This window comes from Dromiciops gliroides, chromosome 1, assembly GCF_019393635.1.
Source record: "Dromiciops gliroides isolate mDroGli1 chromosome 1, mDroGli1.pri, whole genome shotgun sequence".
Lineage (NCBI taxonomy): Eukaryota > Metazoa > Chordata > Mammalia > Microbiotheria > Microbiotheriidae > Dromiciops > Dromiciops gliroides.
Window position 1 is genome coordinate 482,499,362 of NC_057861.1, and position 14,236 is coordinate 482,513,597.

A 14,236-nucleotide genomic window follows, 5' to 3' on the forward strand; every position below is an offset into this window, starting at 1 on the left:
AAAACAAAAACAAACTGGAAGAAGGAAACCATTTTGGTTCAGTACGATTAATATTTTGGATTGTTTGATAAGGATTTTGCACGTGTTCATCAATTTTTCAAGTTAGTTTGATTTTGAAGAAAGATATGTTTATGTCTGTGTGCCATATTGGGGGCTGTTCTCTCCTTCATATTAAGTATAGTGTAGTTAAAGTACGCTAACAATAGGGAAATGTGGGCATCTTTTTCAGGAGGCAAAGAAGGACAACAAGCATTAAGTACCTACTATGTGACAAAAACTCTGCTAAGCTACAGGAACATAAAGAAAAACAAATCAAACTAAACCAAACCAAATTAAAGTACTTATTCTCAAGTAATTCACAGGCTAATGAAGCACCACACTGTTTACCAAGTTAAAAGAGTTTGGAGATGGAGGCAAGTGAAGGGAAGTTGTATATCCACAGGTGACAAGACTATAAGGCTATATGATAATTTGGCAAACTACTTGGGCTCTGACAAGGTAAGGAGATTCCAAAACACCCTCCATAATCATTGACACTGACTAGTCTCAGATTTATATGCTATGCCGGGGGGGGGGGGGGGGGGGGGGGGGGGGGGGGGGGGAAGGGTCTTTGTAGTGGTTTTGTCTTTCTAGGTGGTACTATATTACCCACTATGCAATTTGACGCTGGTGCCCTGGCAAAAGTCCCTGGGGATGATGACGTTTTTCTCTAGAGAGACTCAGAGTAGAGGAAGCTAACATGACTACTTCTTCTCTCAATTTTATTTTTTTATTTTTTATTTTTCTGTGACTTTCGTAGTCTTATAGGGAAAGAATCCTAGAAGCTATCAGGTTAAAGGGCCTCATTTTGCATATGTGAAACCTGAGGCAGAGAACCTTAATCCATGACAGAACCCACCTCTCCTGACTCATTCCTTTCAGGGGCTCTTTTCCCCTTCTCCAACGGCCCAACCACTCATGATATGGAGGAGGAAAACAGAGGCCCACAAAGGTTGCTATTTTCCTGAGGTAACAGCTAGTTAAGGGACTTTCTTATCCTTTGAGACTAATCCTGCATTTCATCGGCTCACAGGATAATAGAACATAGATTTAAACCTAGAGAGAACCTTAGAGGCCACATAGTCTAAAATCTAACCCCCTCATTTTATAGTTGAGGAAACTGGAGCCCAGAGACATTGTGACTTGTCCAAGGTCATACAGGTAGTAAGCCACAGGAAGTGGAACTTGAAAACAGCGACTCCGAATCCATTCATTAAAAATAAAATAAAATCGCTATATTCTCAAATACGGTTTTTCTTGTTTATTTATTTATTTATTTTGTGAGAATGCTAGGATGACGTCAGGGAGTTGGCAACACTTTTCAGCCTCTGGCAACCTGGGACAGCGTCGACTGACAGCCCAACACATAGACCTGTCTGGTTCCCACTCCCTCCCGTTCCCCAAATCTCCACTGCAGAGACAACCCCGCAAGCCTGAGACTGCTGCAGTCGCTCCAGCTTCCAATCCCCGGTGAGTGGAACAGAGGGATGGAGAGACATTCAGAAGGGAGAGCCTGATACGGCACCGCTGAACCCAGCATATAGGAGAGAGGGAGGGGCCAGAGGGGGCGGAGGGAGCAGCTGGGCCAGGGTGCAGCGCTGGTTGCGGCTCCCGCTGGTCAATCTCATCCCGGAGCTTGTCCTGGGGCTGGGAAGAGACGCCTGTTTGGGAGAACCTGTGCCTTTGCGGCCAGACCTCTGGGAGAGGAATGGAATAAGTGGGAGGTGGAGAAGAGGGAGGGGAGGAGAGGGAGAGAAGGTGAAGGACGATTCTAAAGGAAAGCAAAAGGGAGCAGCGGCTGCACTTCCACTGAGGCTGGAACGGGAGCGAGCATAGTGCAGGGTAAGTATGAAGCTGGAGACTCGCCTTGCCTGGGCGCGGACTCGCAGCCTTGGTGGGTGTGCGGCGTGGGGGGCGGGGGAGGTGGGGGAAGCGGTCACAGTCGCCTGCGCTCGGGGAACCCATCCCTCTTTGCCCACAGCTCATACCCAGGAGTTCGAGCCTCACAGGTGGTTCAAATGTGGGAGACATTCGGTGGAGGGATGAGGGGGTGCTCTTCCCCCCCACCCCAATAGTTGGCAAACTCGCTCCCATAGCTTGCTTGATGTCTTTCGGACACCCAGAACAGAACCTCGATCATCCTCTACCCTCCTATGCACAAAACCCTAACACCCCAACCTCATCATTTCGGGGGATGGTGTAGCTAAGGTTACTAAAATCAAACCCAAGGAAACCCGGCCATAGCAGGAGACCCCAGTGAAAAGCAGCTACACACACACACACACACACACACACACACACCAGTTCCCAAAAGATGTGATCATAAAGATATAATGCTTGGTCAGCTCTTCAGTTCTTCCTCCAGAATAGAGCTTGTTGGCTGTTTGTTTTTGTTTTTTATATTCTGTTAGATTGACAAGGGAAAGTTTGAGACCCTGTTGGGCAAAGTTACAAAGTTGCAGTGAGGTCTGTGGCGCACTTTTGCGAGTGGGTGCAAATCTCTGCACTGAGGGAAAAACAGAAGAGTACACTGAAGAAAGGGATGGAGAGTGGGTTTGCAGAGTAACCAGCCTGAGCTGGGATTGGGTGGAGCAGAAGCTGAGCCCTGAGATTTCAGATCAATTATGATGTGTCTGATACCTTAGCCCTTTGTAACTGCAAAGCTCCACCATCTAGAGTCAGTCCAGGAATATCTATGATTAATTAGGCTAATCATGGGGTAGCAGCTCTATTTGCCTGATTTATCTTAGCCTGCTCTAAAAACTTGAGTCCAGACTACTCTTAGTGTTTAGGGTGTCTGGCTTCCTTATACAAGTACCCAAGGTATTCTCTATGAATGCCTCCTCTAAAGTGAGGTTGTTGATTTGCAAAAAGGGTTTTTTATTTTGAAGCAGAATATATTCTGCTTTGTCAGATAGCTCTTAGATCTCCTGTTAAGTGAAAGGCAGTACAAAATTTTGCTATTGATAGTTAATCTATGCTCAAATGCACTTTGCAAACAGTATTTTTGCTAAACGTTTATGGAAATTAATGCTGCAAGCAGAGCATATCTAATCAAAATGTTTACAAAATGCATATTTGACAACCAGTGACAGTTAGCCTCCTTATGGAATTGACTTTCATTTCAATCAGGCATTAAGGCTTAATTTTAAACCTTTTTTATTCTTCAGCAAATCTGAAGATTAAAAAAAAATCTTTCAGTGTAAGAATCTTTAAATCTGGACACATTCCTCTGAGCTTGAAGTTTAAAAGGTATATTTTCTTATCCATAAAATTTACCTGATTTGTTTGCTATGAAAAATTGAACTGGTGGGTGAATCAATTATCAACATCATCTCCATATCCTACCCTCCCATATCTTTCAAATGTATTTGTAAATATTAGGGTGAGCTCTAGAAATTTTTGCTTTTCTGTTGATTTATTGTTGTGATTGCCCCTGAGTTCAGAATTGTTGGATGTGCAATCACATAACCACATAGTATAATATGAATAATTATTAGGAGTGCCTTTTGCCACTGTGGCACATTCTTACATAGTTTTTTTCATTTCTGGGAAGCTTTTCACTTGTGCTGCAATATTGGATGCTGAAAGATAAGAGGGAGGGGGTAATTTACCTTTGAGAGATTTAAAAGGGCAGAATTACTGGTAGATCCACCTGATTTTTGTTTAATATTACAATTAATCAGATATTACTAGATTTAATGAACAGCTCATTTTTTTGCTTATGCCAATTGTGTAAGGTTTATTTCATTTAGTGTTTCATCATTTGGGCAGAACTGTTTTTCTAAAACCCAGTTGTTTATATTTAACACTATCATTGTTAACTCATCATCATCTATATTCTTTTTAAAGCATAAATGAAGAGTGGTTTTCACATGAAATAAAAAAGCACTTGATCATAGAAGAATATTGCAAGCACCATTTTTAACCTAAAAAATATCAGGGAAAAAGTATGAAAGAGCAATCTGATTGATCCTCAAACCTGGAAACCACCATTTCCACTAAAAGACACAGAATGGCCCCCCATCAAACCTTCACCACCAGATTTCTTGAAGAATGGTGCTTGGATAAATCATTATCTGGCTGCAGGAAGCACCAGAATGTCTGGAAAAAACTGAGACAAATACGCATTATAGGGCTCTTCATGGGCATAATGGCCATTTGCACGTTCTCACTTTCAACTAGTGCCTTTTTCAAGATAGAGACACACAGCACAGATCGGGCCAACAGTTTAGGTCATCCCGAATTACCATCTGGATACCATCAAAGAACTCTGTTAGATTTTAAGGAGAAGGTTCAGGATGGTACCCCAGAACCGCTTCCTACAGAATACGAAAATGCAACTGACCATCCTCAAGGAGACTATCCAAGAGACCTCTTTTCCCTTCAGGAGCGAAGAAGAGGCGCAATAATTCTTCATGTCCTTGGAATGATCTACATGTTCATTGCCTTAGCCATAGTCTGTGATGAATTCTTTGTTCCTTCTCTGACTGTCATCACTGAAAAGTTGGCCATTTCTGATGATGTAGCTGGGGCAACCTTCATGGCTGCTGGGGGCTCAGCTCCAGAACTTTTCACATCTCTGATAGGAGTCTTCATAGCTCATAGCAATGTTGGCATTGGCACAATAGTAGGCTCAGCAGTATTCAATATCCTGTTCGTGATTGGGATGTGCGCATTGTTTTCAAGAGAGATCCTCAACCTCACCTGGTGGCCACTCTTTAGGGATGTCTCCTTTTATATCGTTGACTTGATCATGCTTATCATTTTTTTTCTGGATAATCTCATCACATGGTGGGAGAGCCTGTTGCTGTTGTCAGCTTATGTTTTCTACGTGACTTTCATGAAATTCAACGTTCAGGTGGAAGCATGGGTGAAGCAGCTGCTAAATAGAAACAAAGTTGTGAAAGTAACTGCAGCTACAGCAGCAGCAGCGACAGCAGAGAATGATGCAAAGGTTGGTCACGTGTTCTTTTTTTTCTCTTTTTTTATTCATTTAGACCAATATTCTTTTGCAATTTCAAATCTACCATTTGTGAAATTGTGGTGGAGTCATGAGACATGGTAGGTAATAACGTGGGTCATCAGGAATAACAATTGAACCAACATATCATTACATACCCTTCTGAGCTGGGCACTAGCCTCCCAGGTCACCCAGAGCAGCAGACGTGGAGGTTGCTTCTCTTCCCCCGCCCCCCCCCCCCCAGCCATCACCTTGTGGCTATGCCTCTTGAAAGAGAGAGTCTGCACTATGGGGTAATAAATGGTGATTCAGAGATGAGCCAATAGTCCAGTGCACAGTGGTTTGGGGTAATAGTCTTGCAAGAGTATAGTATGTTTGGGGGCAGCTAGGTGGCGCAGTGGATAAAGCACCGACCCAGGATTCAGGAGGACCTGAGTCCAAACCCGACCTCAGACACTTGACACTTAACTAGTTGTGTGACCCTGGGCAAGTCACTTAACTCTCATTACCCCACAAAAAAAAAAAGAGTATATTATATTCTATGTAGTCATGAATTAGCAGCTGCTCTGACCTCAGGTATTAAGAAATTAGAAAGTCCAGACCCAACACAAACATAGGGTTATAAAAACAAATAGGTTCACATGGCTCATATGGATATTGCACACAAGACAAAGACGTGCATTGACTTTGTGGCCAAATGTTCAGCTTTTCTCCTTGTTCCATCATGGGGACAGATGCTGAAGTGGCAGCAGTTGGAAAGCAGCTTACACCGAGTGAAGGAGTCACCATTGTGTTGAGGAGTCAGAAAGCTGCTTCAAAGGGTGCTTTTTATAGGTCATGGGGTTATCAGGGACCATATCACCAACACAAAACCTCCCATTATGTATGAAACAAAGAAACCTTTATGTTCTAGCTATCAACATGGTAGCACCTAGTGGCATCCCCTAATTCTTATGTGGTTTATAGTACTGTTTGCTTCACAGCACAGTTACTTCCCCCTTGAAATTGTCTCTGCATCACATGGCCTGTTTAAACACAGGTAAAGTGCATGGGTATGGCCATGGCCTATTATGTATTTACCTTCTGTGGTACATATGGGAGACAACATGGTATAGTGCATAACAAGTCTGCCTTAGAGTCTGGAAGATTTGGGGTTTAAAGCTTGTCATTGACACATATTGACTTTGTGCCCATAGCCAAGTTCCTCAACATCCTGGTACCCCAAGCAACTCTCTAACAGTCTAAGTTCCAGAACAATTGCTTTTCTACATTGGTAGAAAGAGTCCCTTGCCCAACCCTCACCCAAGTTCTATTCACCAAGGAAATCACAGATATGGACTAAAAAAATAGGATCTATAATGTACTTAATTTACAATATTAATCTCAGAAATGAAAATGAAATATTTGTCAGTATTGATAATTTAGAAGTCACTAGGACAGTCTTAGTCTTTGCCTTCTCTTTAGACATTTGAAGGAGTAGTGGGTACAAAGATTTTATGTATAGTGTTTATGTCAAAATATTCATGTGAATAGCCTTTCCTATTATAATTCAGTAGTATGGGATGTTCATGATGTGAAAATTCCTATCACCAATGTTGATCTCAACTGTTTTATGGCTTAGCCCTTGGTAGGGGTTTGTTTTTTTTAAGATACATAGAGATAAAGAGACTTGTCCAGAGTCACACAGCTAGCAAGTGTCAGAAGTGAGTTTTTAACCCAAGTCATCCTGACTCCAATTCCAGCATTCTATTCTCTATGTCAGCATTATCTGATTTTTTTCTATCGTATACCCTATCAGTAAACAAAATTGAGAATGTACCCCCAACAGATTTAGTTACTTACTTCTAAGTTATATACATGTTCTACTTTCCTAATAGAAAACTTAAACCAAAATAGTCATTTTAAAGATATTTAATTGTAGGGTAATGATATGGAGAGACCTGTACTTTAGGAAAATCACTTTGGAGCTATATGAAGGATGAACTGGAGGAAGGAAAGATTTGTGGCAAGGAGACCAACTGAAGACAGTTGCAGTAGGCCAAGTGAAATGTGATGGACTCCTGACCTTAGCTAGTGGCTGGCATAGTAGAGAGAAGGGGCAGGTGTGGGAGATGGTAAGGTAAAACCATCAAGATATGGCAATTGATTGGATGTGTGAGCTAAGGGAAAGTGAAGAGTCAAGGATGAAACTGAAGTTGTGAACCTACGTTACTGGAAGAATGGTGTTTGGGAGGGGGATACTGAGATTCAGATTACAACACATTCGTGCCTACACATCCTTTGCCACTTAGTATCACTCAAAATAAAAAGAGGGTAGCCAGGACTCTTACTCACCATTCACTGCCCCAAAATAGAGATACAGTCCTCCAAGGGTGCCTGCCACAGTCATAAGGTCATCTGAGGGCACAGGATGTGGGGATAGAATTTCACTAAAGGCATCTCCGCAGCTGCTGCTCTTAGCTACTAAGCTGTGGATCAGTTGAGATCAACATTGGTGATGGGAATTTCCACACCATGAGTTCCCCACACTATTGAATTACAATGTGAAAGGCCATTCACACAAATATTTTGACATAAACACTATTTACAAAATCTTTGTAACTACTACTCCTTCAAATGTCTAGAGAGGAGAAGTGCCTAGACAGGCTTAATGCTCAGTTCAAAGGGATGAGATTGAGAATTTGCACAACATAGGTAGGGAATTGTTGGAGGATAAGAGTGTTTTTGTTGGAGACAAGCTGGAGGGAGGGTAGGATGTGACTAATCTTTCCACCCTCCAATTTGTTTCTCACATACCCAATGGGGAGAGTCCAGGTCTTTTGAAGTAAGGCAATGGCTCGCACTTTGCAGAGCATGGCTCTATATCATGCTACCTTTTGAGTAGAACGAGCACTAAAGTTAGAATTGAAGTTAAAGTTAGCATTAATGGTAAACCTTGGTTCCAGTCTCACCTCTGTTGCTTCATAATTGTGTAACCATGAACCAATCTCTTGACATCTGAGTCTCTTTGTCCTCCTCTATAAAAATGGAAACAATAACTATAATGCATGTGAGTTGTGAGAATTGAATGGGCATTTCCTAGTTAGCAATGTAATTTTTTAAAGTTACATGAGAATTGTTAAGAATCAGCTCTTTAAAATGTGTTTGGGGAGAGCATTATAGTTTTTGTCAATAAAGCCACCGCATTATACCTTCTGGGTAAGTTGACTATGGCATGGTAGATACGATAATACAGTTTGGCACAGTCAGTCCTCTTACTCTGTGTAGATGAGCCTCTATTGAACTGGCCAGAAAGCAATCTGGATTCACAAAAACACATGGACATCGTTGAGCTGTGCTCAATGCTTCTGCTAGTCAATGACTCATTTGGACATTTTATAGTAAATATGTTCTAAAATATAATAATATGGCTTTATTAACATGGGTCAAGCAATTTCTCATATTTTAATGGTCAATCTGACCTGCAGGCAAGAAGGGATTATGAAACAGGTAAATATAGTGCAGGAAAAGTAAATTTGTAAAATTGTTTTGCTACAAAATTACATTTTAATGTACTGAAATGTGGGTATGGAGATTTAGAGACTAACACAAATTCATTCTTGAGTCTGATTTTAAACAGAGAAGCAAATACATATGCAAAGTTGTCATACCAGCATCTGGGTGAATTTTTATGTATACATAAAACAAATGTTAGCATAAGGGTGGGATTTTTATTACAAAGAAAATAATAAGAATATTTTATTAAATTTGCATAATCCTTGCCAATAAAATATAACAACCATTTTTGCAGCTGTCACAAAATGGTTGTGAAAGACAGAAATGACACTGATGATAATTTTCTTTTCCTGAAGTATCACATGTATTTGGCAGGCCCCAGTTCATAATGTATAATGAAGCCTGTGAAGTGGTCGTGTTAATTCCAATTTGCACTGTATATTTCCATTGAGATGGGACCAATGACCATATTTCATATAGTCATAATTTTAAATTGTGTGGATTTAAATAAATGTGATCACTTCAAGAGGTTCATTATTCAAACTTATCAAAATTTTCCTGCAATACTATCAAAATCTGTTCTCTTCAGAAAGACGTTATAACTTGATTATATGCATGTATCATTTCATTTGACCTTCACAAGGGCTTTGTGAAGGAGGTAAAGTTTTGTCATCCTCATATTAGTGGTGAGGAACTCAGAGGCAAGTGACTTAGCTAAGGTCACAAGCTAGTGAGTAACACAGCTCAGACTAGAAACATTAGAGTGTCTTACCCATAAATATTGTGTCATAATCAGTCATTTCACAAGTATTCATTTTTAGCATATTTGACTTCCAACAAAATGGTAGTTTTGGTGATTTGCATTAACAGGAAGAGGAGAGGGAGGGAGTGGGAAGAAAAAAGGGAGAAGAGGGGGAGGGAGGGAGAGAGAGAGAGAGAGAGAGAGAGAGAGAGAGAGAGAGAGAGAGAGAGAGAAAGAGAGAGAGAGGGAGGGAGGGAGGGAGGGAGGAACAAGAGTCACAAAGTATGAGAAAATTGGAATGGTTAGTGATTGCATAAGTGGAGGGAGTACCCCTCACATTATGGAGGTGATCATAGATCCATCGATGAATGGTTCTTGATATGGATCCTCCTTCCAATGGTGCATATTACAATAAGAACAGTAGTATATTGTAGTCTCTGTGTCTTACAATCAATCATGTGACCATAAAGATGTCATCTCTTATAGAATTTCATTTTGAAAGCTTGGATGTTCCCTTCATCAAGGATATCCTCAATATATGTATATAGGTAATCCCATAAAGTGACATTTATATAGAAATGGGAACATTGCTACATGGGTCAGTACTTACTGATATTTTCTTGATTATCTTATTTTTCAATACTAATGATCTTTTCCAATCATTTCCAATCCCTTCTCTCAGATATTTTGGTCCTTTGGTGTCTTGAAAATCCTGTCATCTCTAGTATGGATCTCCTCTGTATATACTTAGTCTAATCCAGATGTTTTTTCAGTCTTTATTTTCTTTAGTATCATTTTTCCTCATGTAACACATTGGAGACTAAGTGAAGTTAAAGTTCAAATGTGATAGTTTCATTGTCAACGATGGAAATAATAGTTTATTCTAATAACCAGGCAGCTAGGTGGACCTAGTGAGGAAGACTGAGTTCAAATCCAACCTCAGGCACTTACTAACTGTGTAATCCTGAGCAAGTCACTTAACTTCTAGCTACCTCAGTTTCTTCATTTGTAAAATGGGGATAATGATAGCAACTACCACCCAAAGTTGTTGTGGGGATAAAGGAGATATTTATTTAAACTTTAGAGTGATATATAAATTCTTATTATGGTTGTTATTGCTACCATTACTGATTTTTCCCATTTCTGGGTATCTGTTGCTCTCCTTCCAGTTTTATAAATTGTTCTTGGCACGATCTGTCTTAATTGCATCTTTTGCCAATATTTCTGTAGAATACTTTGATATTTCAACAGATTAATGGTCTCATAAATGGGGAAGCTCTTTACAAGTAATTTCATTCATGTCTTTATCTTTCTATACATGATCTACTGAATGTGGTGGAGGCTTTCCTCTGGTTCTCTTAATAGTTTGTAAATACCAGTGAAACTCTTGGATTTTGCATCTGTTATCCCTCACTCTCCATATATGACTTCATTTCCATTCTTACTTGTCTAATAGTGTATTTGTGTATACATGGGTCTGTTCCTTTCTACATATATATATATATATATACATATATCTGATAAGTGTGTCAATGCATAACATAATATTAGAGCTGCAAAAGGCCTTCCAAGGTCATCACCATGATGCAATGGTGCTTATTTAAGAAAAACATCTTTTTTAAGCATTCTCAAAACAACTTTACCAACACCATTTACACAAAACAATGTGCTAGATACAAATAAGTCTTATCTGCTCATTAAAGAAGTCTATAAGGAGTCTAATTTGAAAATCTCTTCTTGGGGATTTTTCTTTTTACCAGATATATTTTAAAATAATAAAATGGAAATTTTTTTCTAAAGTAATTCAGAATTCAGATTTTTCACCAATTCAGACTGACCATTCCCCTTAATTATAACCAATTTGCTATATTCAGATTTCCATTTTTACATGAAAGTTTTATAGAGAAATACTATGTTTAATTTTAATTTTAAAAACAGAAGAAAATCATGATAACGATTACCTTCCCAACAATGCATATCACTAATGGGTGAGATAAGCCAATAATTTTATAGTTCAAGTACATATTTTCTTTTTTTCTTTTTCTTTTTCTTTTTTTTGGTGAGGCAATTGGGGTTAAGTGACTTGCCTAGAGTCACACAGCTAGTAAGTGTGTAAAGTGTCTGAGGCCGTATTTGAACTCAGGTCCTCCTGAATCCAGGGTCAGTGCTCTCCACTGCGCCACCTAGCTGCCCCACATATTTTCTTTTACAAGTCATGTTCTCAGGTTAACTTTTAAGGAGATAATTTCACCATTGTTAATTCCTTTGATATAGATGTAGATATATTATCAAAAATAGCAGCATTTACATATTGCCTTAAGGGTTATAAATGTTTTCTTTATAGCAATCATGTGAGGTAGGTACTGCAAGCAACATTAATCCCATTTTAAAGATGAAAAAATTGAGCTTCTGAGAGATTGTGACTTGTCCAGAGGCACACATAATGTTATATATGTTGAATAGGGTAGGGGAGGCAGCTAGGTAGTGCAGTGGATAGAGAGCACTGGTCCTGGATTCAGGAGGACCTGAGTTCAAATCCAGCCTCAGACACTTGACACTTATTAACAGTGTGACCCTGGACAAGTCACTTAACCCTCATTGCCCCACCAAAAAAAAACCAAAAAAACCACAAACTACAAATGTTGAGTGGTGATTTGAAGATAGATCTCTCCTGACTCCAAGTCCAGGACTCTTCCTAGGCTATCATTCTGTCTCTACATTAATTGGAATTAGCTTACAAGCAAAGAGTAGAAAAGCAAACTAAAGATTTGTTTCTGTTATTACCTGATATATTTGCTCTTCTTCAAAACTTTTAGTAAATATTCATGTATTTTAAGCTAAAAATTGCATAATTGAGAGGTAACATGACATCCTAAAGAGACCCCTGGATTTAAAGTCAGTAGAGAATTGGGTTCAAACACCACTTTTGACATTTCCTAGTCACAAGACCCTGACCAAATCACTTCATCTCACTGAACTTGTTTCCTCTCTGGTAAAACGGAGATAATAATAACCAGAAAGTTTATCAAAGAGCATTATGAAGATCAAAATTGATATAGTATAAAAGATCATTTTGTAAACCATAAAACTATTTAAATGTCAAATTCAGCATTATTATTATGTTGCACAATTTTATTAAGGACATTTCTTTGATTTTACTTCTGAATTGAGTGAAAATAGTTCTCAGCAATTGCTGTCTATCAACATGTTTTGGGAGTTTTGTAGCAGTCTGCCCCCCAAAGTACTGAATATAAGATGTATTATAGCACTTTTGTATTCTATCCATGTTTGGACATCTGACTTTCCTCTCGAGTTGTTAATGTTAGCCTGTAGCCATATAGGCTTCCTTTCCATCCAGAATTCACTGCCCTATGGCATTAGCAGGTGGACAGTCTGAAAATAAATTCCAAGCTAATGGCTCTCCTCGGTTATCCACACCCAGTTCTAAGGTCCTCACTAAGAGGAATATTCTCTATAACTAAATAGAATGAAAATTGTTGTGTGTGTAATGGCTATTCGCATAAGCATTAAACCAGCTCCTTGCCTTATCTTTTGGATCCTCAAGCAGAATATGCTGAAAGTTTTAGAAGCTCCTTAATCCATGTGGCATAGTAAAAACAAGATAGGACTGGAAATTAAAGGACCTGGACCTAAATCCTAGCTTTACTACTTCCTAGTTATATGACCTTGGGCAAATTATCTAACCTTTCTGGGCTTCAGTTTTCTCAGCTGTAAAATTAAAGAATTGGCTTAAATAGGCTCAAACGTTCCTTCTAGCTCTAAATTCCAGTAGTATTTTATTAAAGCACTCACTATTTTAGTCTCTATGCATTGTAAGACAAAACTTTAGAAAGACTTTTTGCGAAATGAGAAAGAATGCTAGTTTCATTCATTTTACTAATACTTTTACATGTTTTGGGTGGGGTCCTGATATATGATTTTATTGGTGCAATAAAAAAAAATTCCCAGGAAGGAAATGCCCATTTTCCAATAATATCAGGAATGTCTCTTCCTCTTGACAGTCTAAGAGAGCTATCTGGTACACCGAAGGATTAAATGACATTCAGGGTCACACAAACATGTTTCCTGGGTAGGACTTGAATCCAGGTCTTCCTGATGCTGAATCCATCTCTCTATCCACTATACTACAGTGCCTTGAGGGAAAGTAAATGCCTATTTAAAAAAATGTTTACTCATAATTTATCTGATTATCACCAAGCCTGCAAATTAGGTCAAGTAGTGTTTTATTAACTTTTTGAAGTTATTACATCCCATTATTTCTTATTTCAAAATATCTTCTACCTCCTTTAGAAAGTTACATGAAATACATTAAATTAAAATGAATTAAATTAATTTTGTTTCAATAATTATTTGATAACTTTACAACACTTTGATAATTGCATATGTTCTGAAATTTCACAAAACAAGGGCTAGGAAGCGTTGATTCAAAAAGGCAAAATTTATGCTTCTATAGATGTTTATTTTATAACATTTATAAGCTCACCCTCTGCCCAAAACAACAACCACCATATGGAGAGGTCAAATATTACATGGGAAATTTAAGGAATTATTCAAGGTTTTTTTTTGTAGCCCTGGAATTATTTTGAATTTATTTTTTGTTGAAATGAGCAGTCTTTTGTTGTGAGTTTCAGAGTCTCTTTGTTATGTAGCAACTTTTATTTTTAACATTTACTATGATATTTTCTGAAAAGTTTAGAGCTGTCCATGGTTTAATTCTTTGTAATGGGAGAGGAAGCCAATGTAGTGCTGCAGAATGTGATTTAGTTGAGTTTCAGTGCACAAAAAATGAGATTCTATATGGGCAAGACTGCTGTACTATCTATATTCTATCCATATCTCAACTGTGGTAGAAGGTATTTGGCTTGGAAAGCTGCTGTCCATGGTATTTTACTTCTAGGAAATTGTGCTACAACCTGGTCAATAGTCAGTCAAGTTCTGATGAAAGGAAAAGACAGGAAATTTTAAGGATGTTTAAT

The 14,236-nt window shown here is 38.8% G+C and overlaps 1 protein-coding gene across 4 annotated transcripts in view; it reads left to right on the plus strand.

Annotated features, from left to right (window-relative positions):
* Window positions 1–1,348: 1,348 nt before the first annotated feature.
* SLC24A2 (solute carrier family 24 member 2) overlaps window positions 1,349–14,236 on the plus strand; it is a 345,977-nt gene continuing 333,089 nt past the window's right edge. For 3 of the 4 annotated variants that reach the window (XM_043979800.1, XM_043979817.1, XM_043979811.1), the window contains exons 1-2: window positions 1,517–1,881; window positions 3,892–4,996. In XM_043979800.1, the coding sequence (XP_043835735.1) occupies window positions 4,055–4,996 (942 nt within the window). In that variant the 5' untranslated portion in view covers window positions 1,517–1,881; window positions 3,892–4,054. The other variant, XM_043979806.1, reaches the window with a different exon arrangement.